This window comes from Spinacia oleracea, chromosome 2 (genome assembly GCF_020520425.1).
Source record: "Spinacia oleracea cultivar Varoflay chromosome 2, BTI_SOV_V1, whole genome shotgun sequence".
Taxonomy (NCBI): domain Eukaryota; kingdom Viridiplantae; phylum Streptophyta; class Magnoliopsida; order Caryophyllales; family Amaranthaceae; genus Spinacia; species Spinacia oleracea.
In genome coordinates, this window is record NC_079488.1 from 85,132,050 (window position 1) to 85,150,108 (window position 18,059).

General features: G+C 36.4%; 1 protein-coding gene across 4 annotated transcripts; it reads right to left on the reverse strand.

The window, feature by feature from the left end:
- Positions 1 to 239: 239 nt before the first annotated feature.
- Positions 240 to 14,559, reverse strand: LOC110794125 (protein DWD HYPERSENSITIVE TO UV-B 1). 4 transcript variants are annotated; one of them, XM_021999074.2, is made up of 10 exons: positions 14,348 to 14,559; positions 14,065 to 14,131; positions 11,584 to 11,832; positions 7,826 to 8,411; positions 5,628 to 6,293; positions 3,340 to 3,780; positions 2,676 to 2,870; positions 2,022 to 2,078; positions 540 to 602; positions 240 to 453 (listed from the first exon to the last, which is right to left on the reverse strand). In XM_021999074.2, exons 2-10 carry the CDS (start codon positions 14,121 to 14,123, stop codon positions 370 to 372), a joined length of 2,400 nt encoding a protein of 799 aa, XP_021854766.1. In that variant the 5' UTR covers positions 14,124 to 14,131; positions 14,348 to 14,559; the 3' UTR covers positions 240 to 369. The 4 variants fall into 4 exon arrangements, with proteins under 4 accessions (XP_021854766.1, XP_021854764.1, XP_021854765.1 ...); XM_021999072.2 differs by having other exon boundaries at positions 11,584 to 11,837; positions 14,348 to 14,558; XM_021999073.2 differs by lacking the exon at positions 14,348 to 14,559 and adding an exon at positions 14,230 to 14,344.
- Positions 14,560 to 18,059: the final 3,500 nt, after the last annotated feature.

An 18,059-nucleotide genomic window follows, 5' to 3' on the forward strand; every position in this document is an offset into this window, starting at 1 on the left:
TTCATTTTGGATGGGTGTACAGCCTATACAACCAAAAATTTGCGAAAATTAATCATTAAACCCTTTAAAACGTCTATCAATCTTTTTTATAATATAAAAGATACAAAAAACTAAGTAAAAGTTTACAAAAAGGTGGATTATTATCCTTATGTACAATAAATTTATTATACGTGCAAGACTTCTTTTATTTAATTTTGGAGTTATTTAATCCGATCTATTTATCGGTTTCAGACTGAAAATATGAAGACATTATATTATTACGAACTTTAATAACTTCAATATTTACCGAGATTGGTCATGATTTAACTATTATAATCTTAATGTTAAAAATCACAATGAAGTACTACTACAAATAGTATGTGCCATATATCAGCCTCCCATACCAAAGGATGGAAGATAAGTCTCATCTTCTGAGGGGTCAGAGCTGCTGTCATTTGATGCCAACAAGTTCACCTGAAAATCATAAGAGCAATTCCAAAAATGTTGGTATTAAAGAATGGTCAATATGCACTGAGAAGAAAAGGGTTGTACGGTTGTACCTTGATGATTTCAGACTTCGAGCTTGGACGCATATAAGCTGCTAAAATGCTCATATTAAAATCCTAACACAATAAAGAACGAATGTTATTAGAATTATACTCAAACAACACAACTTAGTTAAATTGGTTTTATAAACCAATGGGCTAACAAACAACAGAAGTAAGTACGGCAATGTTATATAGTTCATGAGATGTTTATTCAGCGATAAGCATAGTTGATCAGTAAATCACACAACTTCCACGCAGAAAGGTTAAGCTTCTTCACACAAGCTGCTCATACAAAAGCTTTCACCTACTTCGGAAGAAACGAACATTATGCTTCGACAAGACCAACCAAATCACCACAGTCAAAGCACACACCAAGAATGTCCAATAACGAATATCAAAAAGTACGACGTGAAGAGATAATCCTACTTCACCAGTTCACCTTGTCCCCTAGGTCCAAAACCCTTCCTTTTCATCATTTCTCTTTTCTGATACTTTAAACCCTATCATGTGCTTTTACAAAATTCCAAATTAAAAACAATTACGAGAGCACCCACCTCTCGAAAAATATCAGCCTATCGTGCCCAAACTAGTGGTAGAATATACAAGCCATAAAGCTCGTTTCAACAATATAAATGCTCAAAAATATTTAACGGGACATTCTTTCTGTTTAAACTCTCTTTTTCACTACCCTAGTATAGAAATTAAGAAAGAATGGCAGGTCATATTTAACCGCCTAGGCGCCTACACAACGTCCCATCATCTTCTCTTGGTGATGCCCTTAATAATTGTTGTATGTTCTCTTACCGCTTTGTAGGAAATGTCTTCTATGAGGAAAGAAGAAAAGAAAGATGATGCTTGAGGGAATGAGAACGAGAACGCCCTTCTTTCCTATCCCGCCAATTTCTCTTATCTTGAGGGAAATCATGCTCAATCCGTCATTGGTTTTTCGGAGCAAAACCAATCTCAAATCTTTCTTCTCAAATTTGTACTCGAGTTGGGCACGATCCCCAAGTACGAATCTTTTCTCCAACACAAACCCATTATTCAGAGCGGAAGTATTATATTAACCATAAATCCCGCCGGTGGGTTTATTTTTCTAACCCACCGGCCAGTGGAAAATTTTGTAGGCGGTCCATAGGATCACCTAATGCTCTTGATACCATGTCAAATTATATGGAGAATGTATATCTAATTGTGTCATACTATTCGTGGGAATACGCCTCTATTTATATTACAAACTAAATATGCAACCCTTCACAAGTTTCCCAAGTCTTATAGACTTCTATCTCACATCACATAACATAAGTACATAACTCTATCTCATATGATATTTTATCCTCAACCCATGGCCATATGATAAGTTTGAGTATACTGACTTTCGCATTAAATATTAAAATCAAGCTCCCAATGGTTTTAATCAGCATAGAGTACAATAAAAGAATTATTGCTAACTGTTATTTAGAAAAGCTGGTAAGTATGGTATAGATGACTTACTCTAAAAGGATCACCTCTCAAGGACTGCACAAACATGGAAGCGCCTGATCCCCTACCCTGCAAGAGAACAATAAAAAATACACTTTCTTAACAGATAAATATTAGCAACAATAAACAAACAAGCCATTTTCACTGTTTCTGCACCAATAAACTCCTTCCTATGAGCTTTATAAAATGTTCAGTAAACACTAAACAAACTTTCTTTTCCTACTTTATACTTCCTTTCTATTCCAACTTTATACTTCCTCTGTTTCAAAAAAAAAATTGCAACACTTTGATTACACGTTTGCCAAGACACAACTTTGACCGTAAGTATCTCTAATTATCATTCTTTTTAAAATCTTAAAATTTAATATTATGAAATATACAATGAAATCAATCCACCCACATTTTACTTGTAACATTTGGTTTTAGTAAACTAGAGGAAGTATTTAAAAAGAAGTTCCAATATCACATGATTGCTTTTCAGCTTTGAAACAGCAAAACAGCATCAATTTCATATAATCATGTGGACTAAAAATCAAAAAGTTTGGACCTGAAAGACCACACAGTGTACAGGCGACAACCCAGTGACAAAACCCACAAGGCCACAACAGCCCCCCCCCCCCCCCCCCCCCCCCCCCCCAAACCACCAGAAAAAAGGAAAAAGTTTACCTCCAAAGATATATCACGGAGTCTTCGACCTGTTTGAGCGCAGCAAATACGAACTATGTTCTCATCACAGCTCCCACTAATAATATAGTCCCTTCCATTCATGTAATATGAACGAGTGTAATTCTGAGAACTTCCTGTTGAAGATATCTCAAAATCTAACAGGAGCCTTCCATCTATTGCTGAAAGCTGCTTAACCTGGACACACGAATTATCAATAAAGATATAAGTTTACATGAAACAAGCTCAAGCTTATTATTTATCATCTTAAAACTTTAGAATATGAAACATAGACACATTGTCATCAACTCATCATAGCAAATGGTAAGTGCATTTTTGTTAAAGATATTCAGGTATTGTACTAATCAGGAATTGAGGACACTGACATTAGTTTCTTAGTATTCAATCCATAACAGGATCAGCAAGGAAAGCCTAAGATTGTAATTACGAAAATTAGAAGAAAAATGGCTATAAACAGTTCTAGTAATCTAAGTGACTTAAGTAGTCAATAATGTAGAAGCGGAAAAAATCCCAACAGCAATCGCCCTCCTCCACCACCACCCCCTACCTAAAAAAGGAGACAAAAGATGGTGCAGTGTCCCCGTAAGAATATAAAACTTGGCTTTATTATCTAAAATACCAGGATGTAGTAAAGGCTTAATATTACCTCGTTGTCAACAGCTGATACAAGAAGATAAAGATCATCTGGCGAAAAGCAGACCATCACATTTCCGTGGCTGCTTGTCGCTTTAAAGCAAGGCTGAAATGGTCCTTGCCTTAGATCCCACATTTTGACATCTTGATCAAATGACGAAGTAGCAAACACAGATGGAGAATGGTTAGAAAACTTGACAACATTAATATGCTGTTGATGCATATCACTGAACATATTCAAGCGTTTTCCAGTGTTGATGTCGTACAAGGCTACATTCTTTGAATATCCACTGGCAATAAATAATTCATCAGTTGCGTTTACATGAACAGAAGTAAGTTGATCAAAGTCATCAAACGCAAAGCCACTAGCATTGCAATTTCTTCCTGTGACTGCTGCTTGCCAATGTTGGACATCATACAATCTCAATGAACCATTATCAGACCCAGCAATGAGCTGATTAAGAAACAAAGTAGAACCAACTTAGACACAAAAAATATTGAAAGTAATTAAGTGTAAAACAGAAGATAGTGAACCATTATATAAATAACACAGATTATTTAAAGTTAATGCAATAGTTTGCGGGCATTGCAGCAACAACCATTTTTAACATTACAACACAGCCAGACACAGAAAAGGGCACAAAGGTGTATTGCATTCATTACAAGGGACTGTTTCCCTTTCAGGAGCACATAACAGGTTTTTCTGAGTTTCTGACCAGTAAAATGCAATAGTATAGTTCGGCTTAGAAATATAAATGTTTCTCAATAGGTACTGGTAAAATTACCAACATTACCAGGCATTTCTGAAAGTGTTCCTCCAAAACTCAGATTTTAAAGATTCACAAGGAGCTATTCTATTCATATAGGCAAATGAGTACATAATCCACAAGCAGCGAAAGATTAATTTATATTCGCTGTTCGACTGATTCCAGGGTACTTGTCTCATTTAATAAATGACCAAACCTGTCAAACCACTAACCCCCCCTACCCCTACTCTCCTCCAACAAAAGGGCACATTCTTGGCAATGCAGTGAAGTCATTTTTTGGGGCCTTTTCAAGAAGCTTTCATGTTGTAACAGTCCTAGTCACCAGCTTTAGAGATTTGCATGCATAATATTATCTGCATAATTATCTTATTTGGACATGTAAAAAAAAAGGAGAGTATGTTCTTGGAAGCTAAGGTGATTTCTTTTAAAAAATCAGACTTTCATCAGCAACAGCACTGATGAAAGATCACTGAACATTTACAGGATTTCCAATATTATGGCCTATGTTATCCGGACACTTTGTTTTACCTCAAGTACCCGTGTCGGATCCTCGACACTTGGACATGGGTATAAACACTCCGGCACATGGACGTGGGTATGGACACTTTGGCACTTCATTTTGATCTAAAATCAAGGAACTTTTCCACAATTTAGCCGTGTCAGACACTTGGACACGTACCCGTGTCTGACACTAGTACCCGAGTCTAAGTAACATAGATTATGGCAACATGTGCATCTCCATTAATACATAAGCACAGGTAAACCATGGACAGACAGAAAATTAAACCCAGGGTGTATGTTGATCATGGTCAGGCAAAAAGATACGAAAAATACTGCAGTTTATATCACAAGATCTGATCTACTATTCCGTGATCATATTTACAGTGAAATCGAGTTCTTACTTTTCAGGCACACTTTGAAAGAGAGTGCAAAATGAAAAAACCAAACAGTCCGGCCAAACAGTCAACATTCCGTCCATTGACTCCGACTGTTGGCAAAAGTTATGCAGGAAAATAGTGCGCGTGCACACGCACGGTTGTAGAAGAACCAAAGTCAAAGTGTTTTCCACCAAACACTAAAGTAGCACCTTTGGATCTGAGATTTTTGGTGGGTTAATGCTATTCTTATAACAGAATTAGGTGCGCGTCGATTTTCTTGGTCAAGTGTGTTACACACACATTTTTTTGCAGGGAAATTGAAGTCAATGGACGGAATATTGACTGTTTGGCCGGAATGTTGGCCAAAGGTCCCATTTTTAATACCACTTTTTAATTCAATGTATTTTTTGATAAAATCAAGCCAACAAGGTACTAGTTCACAAATTGACCTAAAAATAAAGTACTTTTTGACAATTTTGCCTACATATAAAAAATAAGTTATGGTAAAAATATTTGAATATGTGAAATGAAGCAGCAGAGTGCCAGAGTGCAAATCATGAAAAATGTTGTAATAGAAGATAGAAAATAGAAAGGAGAAAACTAACACGTTAAGTGATAATTAAGCTAGTGTACTTTCTACGACCAAAACTGCATACCTTTGAGGGGTACCTTTTGAGCCAGCAAAGGCCTAGGACACTATTCATTGCTCCCAAACATGGTATGTAGCTAAAGATCTTAGCATTCTCATGGTTCACAACAACAACTTCACCGTCAAGAGTTCCAAAGGCCATTAGGCCTGAGTCAGATGGATTGTACTCGAATTGACGAGGACGGAAACTTTTATTTTCATCTCCAAAAACATAACCCGAAGTTGAAAGAGGATGCAACAAAGGCCATGCCGAAGCACCCACTTTAGCAGCCCCAAGAGATCTACAATGATATTGAGGAGACTTCACATAAAGAGAGGATCGCTTATTCTTACACAAATAAGTCCCACTACTATTAGTTTCACGCTTGTTTAAGATGCTAACGATACTCTCTTTTTTCCTTCTTCTGTACGGTAAGTACTCAAAACATTTAGAAAAACTAAACTTTGCACTTTCCTTGTCGGTGTCATTTACAGGTAAATTATCTAAAACTTGCAACTGAGGAAGTGAAGCTATGATGTAATCCCTGTAATGTTTCTCAAAGCAAATTGGTGAAGGATGATGAGTCAAGTACTTCTTTTTCCCAGAGTCATCTAAAGACTGAGCTTGACTACTGTAAAAGCTTCTTGCTGAGAAATCTCCATCTTCAGTTGAAAGTATCCACGGATGAACCGGCTGCAATGAACAAGTATTACAAGTTAGTCTAAAGTCAAATTATCCCAACTTCTTTATACAACAATAATCAAGGGAATTATTAGAGAAAGCATGTCTTCATGCTTGCAGCAATTAGACATGATAAGGAGACAACTGAGTTTCCACATTTTAAAAATTCCTATGAGCCAATAGCATTTTCTCGGAACTACTCCGTGTATCTTAAGGTGCAATGCAAAAGAATCATTTATGCATTTTGGTTGGCGAGGAACTTTAGATCATATGGAGCAGGTGTTTTAACAGGATCCTGGCAATTAAGATTAAGATTGACGATGACACTGCGAATGTAGTGATTCCCTACTCTAGACTGTGTTGGGTGAAAGAGATAAGAGCTTTTGCAAGATGTAAATGAGCATTCACTTAGACTACAGCCCCGCAAAAGAGACAACTTTCAGCAAAGGAGAGTTTGATCACCACATATTAGTTGGACCGGATGATTATCAAATCACACATATGAGGACTAGCTCCTATCTTATAAATGTACTCAACTACTCTGTACTGTGTATGGGTAAGAATGAGTATACAAGACCTCCCGAAAACCCAACAACTATGAGACACAAACGGGGTGGCTAGTGGTGTTTGTTTACATTGTTGATGTGGATCATTTCGAAAACCAGACAGTAAGGGAGGCGGGGTGAAAAAGGGAGAAAAAGATAGAATTATAAGACATAAATAGCACATTGTCCACAACTTTAACTTCTTTATTGTTTCCCAGAATGTAGCCATTTATTTTCTTACTGCTAATGTAATTTGTCAGCCAACTAGAATATCTCAGTCTAGCCCGAAAGTTGGGCAGGTCTAGAACAAAAAAAACACATAAAAAATAAATAGGGTAACAGGTCGGGCAGGTGTGCTAAATGGCTGGGTGTGGAGTACTAGACCAAAATTATTTTGCAAAATAAAAAGATACAAAAATCTTCTTATGCAGGATGGTGATCTTTATTTGTAAGAGAGTGATGGAATACAGCTTACTGTTGGCTATTTGTTGCTTGCTGATTTGATTGGCTACTACTGACTTAATTATCAACTGAGTAAGTTACAATAACATCCATACAATGGATTCTTTGAACAAAGTCCTCACCGCTGCTACACATGATTTATTTAAAGATATGCCCCTATTACCGAAAGAAAAAGAGAAGTAGATGAAGCACATAGAAGTAACCAAGTTTGTAATTTGCAAATGTAGAGGAAATGACAGATACACTAGCATCAATACTCGGAAATGGAACTTTAGAACAAAAGATTAGCTCAAATGTACTACATTATCAAGACGTCCAAACAGAAAAGTAAAGTTAATAAGAATATCCTTCTCACTAAGAAGAATCCAATGTATTACTTAAATGGGTTCTAAAGTCTAAGCTTTATGGGTTTAAATCACAGAATCCTGCCTACATAAAATAAAAACATTAAAATTGATTGATGCTTGGGTAATTTTTGCATTGCCACTGTACAAGCAAATAATTACTACCAAATAAACTTCGTAAGTTGTGACTTACCACATTGTTGTTCAAAAGATCGAAGTTGTTGAGAGCGTTGGACAAAAATTCAGGAAAACTAAGCTCTTGATAGCCATTCGGTGCATCAACTTCATAATCTTCTGAGATATCTTCTCTTGGCCAGTGAGCATTCTCAGTTAAACTTGCATCTTCAATCACAGATGTATCTAGAAACATCTCTTCTGAGTGTGAATAAGGTTGATTAATCAGTAGACTGTGTCTTGACGATGCTCTTACATAGTATCCACTCCAATTATTATCTTGGGCCCTTTGAGCAGATGATTTAGGACAATGACCCGTATTATTACAGCACAAGCAATTCTGAAAACGAAGTTCAATTAGAGAAGGAAGCTTTGACAAAGCAGCCGCAGTTGTCCAAAGATTAGAAACCCTTGTTGCACACACTGACAAGTGCTTTAAAATTGGCATACAGGAAAAACAATTCTCCTGGAGGCTAGTCAATGAAGTATTAAAATCAAGATTAAGAGTCTGTAGTTGGATAAAACTTCCAGTAACGTTCAGTTGCCTTAGGTGCGAAGATCTCAGGTTTAGCTCTTTGCAGGTCAAACCCCTTTTAGACAAATCCCTGCATGTGAAAGCCCACAGGATCAGATTTATAATATTCGCGAGCCTCCAAAATTGTAGAACACCATCAGGAATAGGAATATTAAAACATTACAGACCATCTAGATGATCAAACAGAAATCTCTTTATAACAAATGATTTAGCAAGAAAATATTCCATTATCCTAAACCAAATGCAACAAAGAGAAGAACATCAACAGTTCAACACTTTCTGATCAATTTTCTTCTTGATTTGCCAATACCCACGCCTAAAGAAATCCCCAAATCAATCACATGCCAACAGCTTCCAGTTTCCACATTACAAACAAAATCCACAAAGTACAAAGAACATGGGCATTTGTTTCATTGCTCTTATGCCACGATACACAGAAACATTTAAAATAAAAGGAAAAAATCCGTTAACGTGGCACACCCTCCCTGCAAGCACACCCCACCCCACCCCCACCCCCCCCCCCCAGCTCGAAGGGGAGACCAGAAAAGGCCCTTCGATTTCCTCAATTAATTTATTTCCTTCCCACAATGTGTCTCCAAATAAATGGTATTTAGCTTGCAGTCTGGCATACAAAGTGGAGTACTGGATGCACTATTATATCCACTTACAGGAAGTTTGGTTTTGGATCTTATAAGATTTCATATTTTGATTTTCCTTTCTTGAAGTATCCGTTTCTACTTTCTATTTCTATGTAAATAAGTGACCACAAATCGTGTCTCTTATGTCTTATTACATTATACCAAACAAAAAAAATACAGCCAGCAATCAAACTGACCCCTGTCAAAGGATCAGAAAGACCTTCGATCCTCCCTCATGCGTTATTTACAGTCCTCAAGAAGTTGCAATAACGAATTCAATGGTTCACAATTTTTTTTTGAAAATAAGGTATCTTTGGGATTTTGCCACATTCCGCTATTATTTATAAATCGTCTCTCGGATCCTACAAACTTTATAAAATATTCCTCAAAATTAAGAAGACTACCATCATGTCGCACCAAACACAACCCCGTATTTGCAAGACTTAAGAATGCTATAGGATTTTTGAAAAACACCACAATGGCACAAACAATCACGCATAGGAAATGATTAGTCATAAGGAAGTAGATAACTATAGCCATCCCAATTTATAACTTTCTACTAAAACAGATACCAGAAATAACACGTCACTTTCTTGTGTAAAATGTTCCCGCCAAAAATCCTTTTGCCTAAAAAATCTCTATTTTATTAATTTTTTAATTTTCTATCCTCGTTTTTTTATTAACGGTTTATGTATGGAAACTTAATTGGTTTCCAAATTATGACAATAACAGATACCATGTAATAAAAATTTGCTAAAAATGATATTGATAATATTTTAGTCAAATCGGTATATTAATAACGGGAAAATATATTTACTCAATATTTTGGTCAAATTAGCATTTTAAACATTTTGGTCAAATTAGCGTATTAAGCATATTGCTCCCTCTGTGTGGAAATGATTGGTGCACTTTGACCGACACAAAGTTTGATAAAGGTGAGTTGATTTTATTAAAGAATGAAAGAAGTGGGCCAGTGGGGTAAGTGTGGATTAAATATTGAAATAAAAGATGATGGAAGTGGGGTAAGTGTGGATTAAATGATTAAATATTAATAGTGGGGTATTTGGTGTAAGAATGATATAATAAAATAAGGGGAGAAATTTACAAAAATAGAAAGTGCACCGATCTTTTAATTATGGTTGATTAAGGAAAGTGCAACAATCATTTCCATACGGAGGAGTAGATTCAAGATTTATTAACTGTGCAGTAGCTTTAAGGGAGTAAAATTTCAGTAAAATTTTGTATAAATAAATGGTTAAATAATAATTTAAGAATAACCGTGAATACACGGGACCTAATCTAGTATATATATAAAGGGACAGCCTGGACATTAAGCCACCTACAGCAGTTTGGTAACACAAATGACGGTTAAGGAAAACAAAAAAATTGGCACAGATCTCACAATTAAGAGAAATCGAGTGGCAGTACAATTCTCTTGTAAATTCCTGTGATTACTCATTGTCAAGCAGCAATGCAGCATAGAGTGACATTTGCATTACAAATGCTCTAATGCAAAGCAACCCAAAGGTCTCATTTTCTACAACTCAGAATATTGAACTAAAAAATCAGGTGTCATTAATGATCCTAGAAACACTAATTTTGCACATGAAGAAAGCCAAACTGTAGACCCTGAAATTTTCTTCTAAATTTTCTTCTAAATTTCCTTCAGAACTCCACAATCAATCCCCCAACCAAATAACCTCACTGGTAAGAGGAATATGCACCTTTTCATGCTTCTTTGTAATAAGCAGCACTTCTGCCAATAAAACCAGAAAACTGAAAACTATATTTTTCAATATTAAAAAATGGAGTCTGTTGCCTTCGGTATAGTAGGTAAGTAGACATAAAATGATAAATAAATAAATAATCAAATCAGCTTTGCCTTTATATATATTTTCCTGAACAATGCAACAAAGTAGCACCATTGGAGAAAGAAAGGGACAAGTTGGACCTGCTTGGTGTAAAGGCTTCTGGTATAGTTACACATTTCCATCTTTCAATCCATAAACAACTTAATTTCCTGTAACTCTAAGTTTCTGGTGAACAACCCAAAATTCATATTGATGCAAACCTGCTGAAACGCACTAGCTATTCCTCTAGTTGTTCTACGTGTTTGTTTGGTTCACATAGGTATTAACTTCTCATGAGAAGTTTCATTTCAGGGGAAGTTACTTCCCTAGTGAACTTCCTAGGAAATAGCCTGATAATGTTTGGTTGTCAATTAGGCATTCATACTTCAATTGATACAGGAATTGTGACATACCAAGGGAAGGGAAGGGAAGGTAAGTCACTTTCCATATTCCATGGGTATTTCTATATCCTAGAGATCCACTTTCCCCATTTATGGCAACCAAACTACTTGTCGACCTGTCATGAGTGCAATTTCGGGGGAGTTTAACTTGCCCCACTATTTTCTTGCAGGCATACCAGCACAAAGTATCCCGAAGAAAATGAATATATTTTCTACAGAGCCTATAATAAGTTAACTTTGAATAACAAAAACACAAAAAACGGTGCCTGAAAACTGAAGATAAAATCATCGCAAATACAAATAAACCAGCGCCACTACGCCACGTAACATGCAAGCTACCACATACGGCATACCTCAAGAAACCCTTTTCTAGAGACAGATCATTCAAATGAACAGCGCGAAGCTTCTTGTTCAATGCACGCAACAGAGCCAGTACATAACCTCCATTCATAACACATAGGGTTTTATTATGAATGTCAACCTCGCGAATGAGAGAGTCATCAATGTCCATGAACAGCTCAAAAAGAGGAAGAAAATCACAGTCCTTCAGATGGTCCAAGGAAAACTCGAGAATACATGGGTCATGTTGGAAAATTTTCATCCTACCCTGCATAAAATAGAAACAGGTTACAATTAAGTAAACGGAAACAGCAAAAAGGAAAGTGTATAACATATCTACGTAGAAAATTCTGTAGGAGTAACAAAACACAACAATTAAGTGACAGAATCGATTATTCACAGAGGACATGTAGAGAAGTATTTCTCTTGAGGAACTTCATATTTCAACAGCAACAAAACAACCATCAATGCTTCTAACCTTGGGGGTGTAAGGTTCTCAGATGCATGTAAGAAAAATATCCATTAGGTAAAGAGAGGTTGTTTCCAATTATTCTTTATCAGATATGCAACCGTGGTCATAACCCCTGTGACTAGTTGAGCAGGCTATGGGTTACAATTTATTTCCTGTTTCTTAAAGTTAGGCTGACCACTTGATTTAAAAACTAAAACCAGTAGTAAGGATAAGTTTGTAGAATAAAAACGGAATGTTATTGGTGCTTCAGCTGCCAAGAATAGATAAGCTAAACTCTGAATCAATGAACTTGTTGGGGTGAACTGTGTCCCTCTTGTATGAAAAGAACAATGTTAGGTCAGGACGTCAGGTTATGCATTGAGAATAACAATTATTACTGTTAAAGGCACTTCAGCAATATATCTAGTCAATGAGCTATGTAAAATAAAACTCAGTGGTCCACTTAAGTACGCTTGGGTGTTATGCACGCATAGCATGCCTAGGAAGTCAGGAATGATTTAAGTAAGAAAATTCCTTGACAAGTTTTTAGGCATAAGTTTATTATAATCACTGACATTTTCAATAGAACCCTTTATATGGAGCAAAAGATTTATGATAAACCTATAAAACTTTCTACAGGACTACAATGCTTATTCCCTAAAACTATGTACACTTGGACCTCCCAAAAATTGCTTCATAGAAAAAACCATATAAGGTAGCTAATAGTGATGCTTCCAATGCTGCAAATTAACATTAGAACTAATTGCGCATCTGTGCTTGCTAGTCACATGAATGATAGTGAATACAGAAAATAGAGTCTGCAAAGTGCTAACCGCACGGGTACACTCATATAATTATATAGACTCCCTCTGTCCCAATTTATGTAATATAGTTTCCTTTCTGGGATGTTCCAAACTACGCCTGTCCCAAAAAGTCATGAAAATTTCTAAATTTGTTACTTCATATCTACTACTCGTATAAATTTCTTAAAAAGGAGCCAGGATTGCATTTGAAATGTACATATCAAGATCAAGACTCATACGAAAGAGGAACAAGCACACAGTGTCCCCATATATTCTTTCCATTCCAAAATATGTAAAGAAAAAGTGTATTGAGTGTTAGGAGCGAAGGGGGTACACGTTAAGAAGGAAAAATGACTAATTTCCAACATTGTCCATCTCAAACAATATGACAATAGGACTAAATAGATAATTCTCAGATTCGATAACAGTTTTTTCAGGGGGTGTTTGTTTTATGGGAATTGTGGCTTGGGGAGGAGAAATGAGAAAGTGAGAATTGAAATTCCCATATTTGTTTTGTGGGAGTGGGAAACAAAAGGGGTACATTCCTTTGATTTTATTTCTGTAGGGGGTAGGGAATTGAAATGAGAACTGAGATAAAAAAAAATGAAATGACCAATTTTCCATTAATGAAACCAAAATGTGAGAAAATTATCAAGGGTGTTTTAGTAATGTTGTCATATATAATCAATTCTGAATCTATTCCTCATCACTAAACAAACAAGGGAAATGTCAATATTTTCTTGAATTCCCAATGGGAGCTTCAAAATCAACAACGGTTATCTGTGAATAGCACAAATCACATTGTATAATTGCAAATAAATTGAATTTTAAGTGGGACCAGATTATTCATTTATGACAAACTTTTATTCATGTAAGCTCAAATTTTATTCATTTCGGCTTAAGTTTATTCATTTAATTCACTTTTTTTTTCTATCTCTTTTTTTATTTACTTACCTATTTAATTACGAAAATGCCTTGTGATTTGCATTATTCACAAATAACCTTCATTGATTTTCGATTTCCCATTCCCAATCTATATCCTACACTCTACTCCCCAAATTCCCATTCCTACATACCAAACGCCCCATTAGGGAAATTTGCAAAAAAAAGTCGATTCTTAAATAATGAGTGCTCCTTTGTGTGTTGTGCAAAAGTGAGGATAACACACAAGTGGGGCTAATTCATACTCTAATTTCCATACAACATAACACTCCGTAAGCAGTAGAGCAAGAAAGTTATACCATAAAGAGTGATGAACAAATGCCTTTATTAGGTAAAATCCCATGCCTCTTACAAGCATCAATATACCTAGAATCAAAATTAAAAACATAATCAGAGAGATTAATCAGAAAATAACGTTCTCGAAAACAGACAAAATTGAAAATCAACTGTCAAAATCAGCTGACCGGAATTCGAAAGTAGTACAGAAGAAGATCAAACTGAAATTAGATAAAGATAAACAAATAAAACTGAGGAAATAAGCAAATCAGAATGGATTAAGACAACAAAATGAAATGAATCAACCTTTGTTTTAAGATTACGCAATCCATTTGATGATGAGCAGCGCAATCGTTGCGATTTACTGGAGAGAGAAGGTTGGACTATCCAATTACAGATTGCGCCACAATTTAAAACGGTTTGCCCGCAACGACACTCCCGTTTTGATGGGGAAAACTAAAATCCTTTTTGCTGGGCACGGGGCAGGGGTAAGGCACTGCCCTGTTTGGTCGATAGAATATTGAGGGCAAATTAGAGTTTTGGACCATTATTAAGGGGTCCTTTCGCTTAACTGAAATGGAATCGTATGGAGTATCATACCATGAAGGTATGAGTTTTATTTTCCATACCAATCTGAAACTGTTTGGTTTGCATGTTTGATCCTGTAATGGATTCTATCTCCTATTCATGTTGTTTGGTTCGTTCTTGGAATGGATTTTGTATTCAACTTTTTTTTAATATATGTTTGGGCTCCCAATTGAATATCAATTGGGTCACTAAGTCCAAAAGCCCAATGGCTCAAGTCAACAACATCAAACCTGCCACAACCAAAAAGGCTATTCAGCCATCAACCAAGGCCCAAGGCCCAATAGCAATAAATGACCTATGGCCATTTATTATGCAAACACTATAAATAGGCCGCCAAGGCTCACACCTCAAGGTACGTCCAATTTATTGCCTTAAGACTATTCTCTAGAGAACTTTTCTCTGTAGAATCCGAGCATTGTTCTTACTTAGGCATCGGAGGGGCTTTCCTCGGAAACACCCCCGAGGTATTGTTGTTAGGTTATGATACATATGACAAAACATTAATCATGCGGAAAACCTTAATGCCAGGAAACATATTATTTACACATAATCATTTAGCATAATTTAGGAGCATACACTTTGTAGCGTGCCCTCCCTAGCTGCGCCCGAACCGAACAAGAACAAGTCTTTAGGACTCCAAATGTCGTCCCTCCGTAGATAGTCCACAGTACGTCCGGATCCGCCTCAAGTTAGACCAACTAGAATCGCCCTTAAGGTTACTAGGAATTTCGGCTATTGTGTTTGCAAGTGTATGGCTGATTTTTCTTTCAAAAACTTACCCTTTGAATACTTCAATTCCATGTGCATAAATTATGACCCTAGGCCCTTATTTATAGAGGTTTGGAAAGGGAATTGGAATCCTAGTAGGATACGATTTAATTAAACTTAGAATCCTACAAGGACTCTAATTAATTAAATAATCCTAATAGGAATAGGAATTTAATCATACACCAAATCCTAATAGATTTAGGAATTGTGCATGGACACAAACACACACACGCACGGAGCCACGAGGGCGCCCGCACGCGTGCGCTCGGCCCACGCAGCCCACGCTGGGCAGCCTTGCCTTGGCGCGCTGGGCCTGCCTTGCGGTGGGCCTGGCGCTGCCTTGGGCTGGGCGTTGGCGCGCGTCTTTGCTTGCTGGGCGATGGCCTGGCTTCGTGCTGGGCCTTCGTCCGGCAGGCCTCGTCCGATGCTTATTCGTACGATACGCTTCCGATTAAATTCCCGGTTCCGGAATTCATTTCCGATACGAACAATATTTAATATTTCCGATTCCGGCACCATTTTCTTCAAATAGTATAAGCTATAATTAAACTAATTACAATTATTTGATGGTATGCAGACCATATTTGAATTGAAAAACAATTTTGGTACTTTAGACCAATTACATTCAAATTAATGGTACGCAGACCATATTTTCTATCCTATTTGGGCCATACTAGTCACTTCATAACCTGCAAAACAGTACATATACAATATATACCATTCACCCATTCATTATCATGAATGGCCAACATAGCTGGTTAGTAAAACACGTTATGCATCACATAAATATTTGCAGCAATTAATTAAGGGCACCAATAATCTACAAATTATTCAGTCCTTATTAATTCTAATCAAGTTGTTTTAACCTTAAGGATTTGTAGACCTAATGAAGAGTTTATGACTAAAAGGGCTCCCACTTAAACCAATAAATTCATATGCTTTACTAATTTTAAACATAAAAATGTATTTCTAGTCTAACCGAAAACATACAAATTTAATTAAAATTTAAAGCTCATATAAATTTATAATTGAATCCACATATTTAATTTATTTTCAGTCGTATTTAAATTAATTCATGATTTTAATTTTAGTAAAATAATTAGAATAAATAAAATTTATTATAATTATAATATTCAAAATAAAAATCCAAGAAAATAATTTAAATTATTATTTTTAAAATTAATTAAAATTACGTAAACTGAAAATTTCAAATTAAAATTTTAAAACGATCTAATCGTAATTCAAGGCACGCCCATCACCACACAACGCACAGCCATAGGCCACACGCACGCAGCCATCGCTGGCCATGTGCGCGCAGCCTATGTGCTGCGTCGCATCTGCTGCTGCTCACCATCGCAAGGCGCGCGCCAGCGCTCGTCGCAACACGATCGCTGGGCGTAGCGCTCGTCGCACGCGAGCTTGCGCTCGCTGAGCGCGAGGCTTCGCTCGTTGCGCGCGGCAGTTGCGTCGTGGCGCAGCTCGCCTGCTGCCCACACGCGACTGTCGCTGCCTTGCTCTCGCCCTTGCCCACTCGCTCGTCGCACACAGCACAGGACACAAGGCAGGGCTGCTGCCTTGTGCTCGTGCACCATGGCCTTGCTCATTGCATTCGTACCGCATGGGCGACGAGCTCCCTTGCCCGTCGTCGCATGCCCGCACTATACAACACCCCTTAAGGGTAACACGTAGCGTCCATTGCTTTGTGCGTGCAAGTTTTATGAGCAATTGCATAAAAATTAAAAAAAATTAATTCAAAATTAATGACGAATTAATAAAACATATTAATTTCATAATTTTAGGGCGAAAAATCGAAAATTTATTAATCAATTAATTTCCGATTAATCATGGATTCAAATCTAGGTCATAAAAATTTAAAATTTAACAAAAATTAACAATTTTTATGGTGGTTTTTAATCATAGGTATCTAATTAAATTATTAACTAATTATGAAAATCAAATTAATTCTAAATTATTCCAATTTTCAACAAATTAATCATAATTACAAATTAGATTGCATAATTAACAACGCTAGGCATTCAAACTTGTTAAACATATACAGTAGGTCAATCAAAAATTCAAGATTTATCAACAAGAATCGCAAATATTTAATTTAACATCTTAAATTTACAAAATTTTGCGTTCGAAAAACTAAAACCTCCGAAAAGTCATAGTTAAGCTTCGAATTTGAGAATTCTGGGTTCGGCCGATTTTTTTTTTTTTTTTGTCAAAATTTTAGAATGCCTTTTACATGTGGAATTGACACAAAAATCACTCGATTTGGATGAGTAACGAAGAAACTGCCGAAAAACTGCGTACATATAATTAAATAAACGCAATTTGCAATTAATTAACAATTACGAAAATTAATCACCCCTTTTAATTCTTGCAAATTTGTAATATTTAACCATGTTTATGCAATTTAGATTATGAAAATAATAAGAGGCTCGTGATACCACTGTTAGGTTATGATACATATGACAAAACATTAATCATGCGGAAAACCTTAATGCCAGGAAACATGTTATTTACACATAATCATTTAGCATAATTTAGGAGCATACACTTTGTAGCGTGCCCTCCCTAGCTGCGCCCGAACCGAACAAGAACAAGTCTTTAGGACTCCAAATGTCGTCCCTCCGTAGATAGTCCACAGTACGTCCGG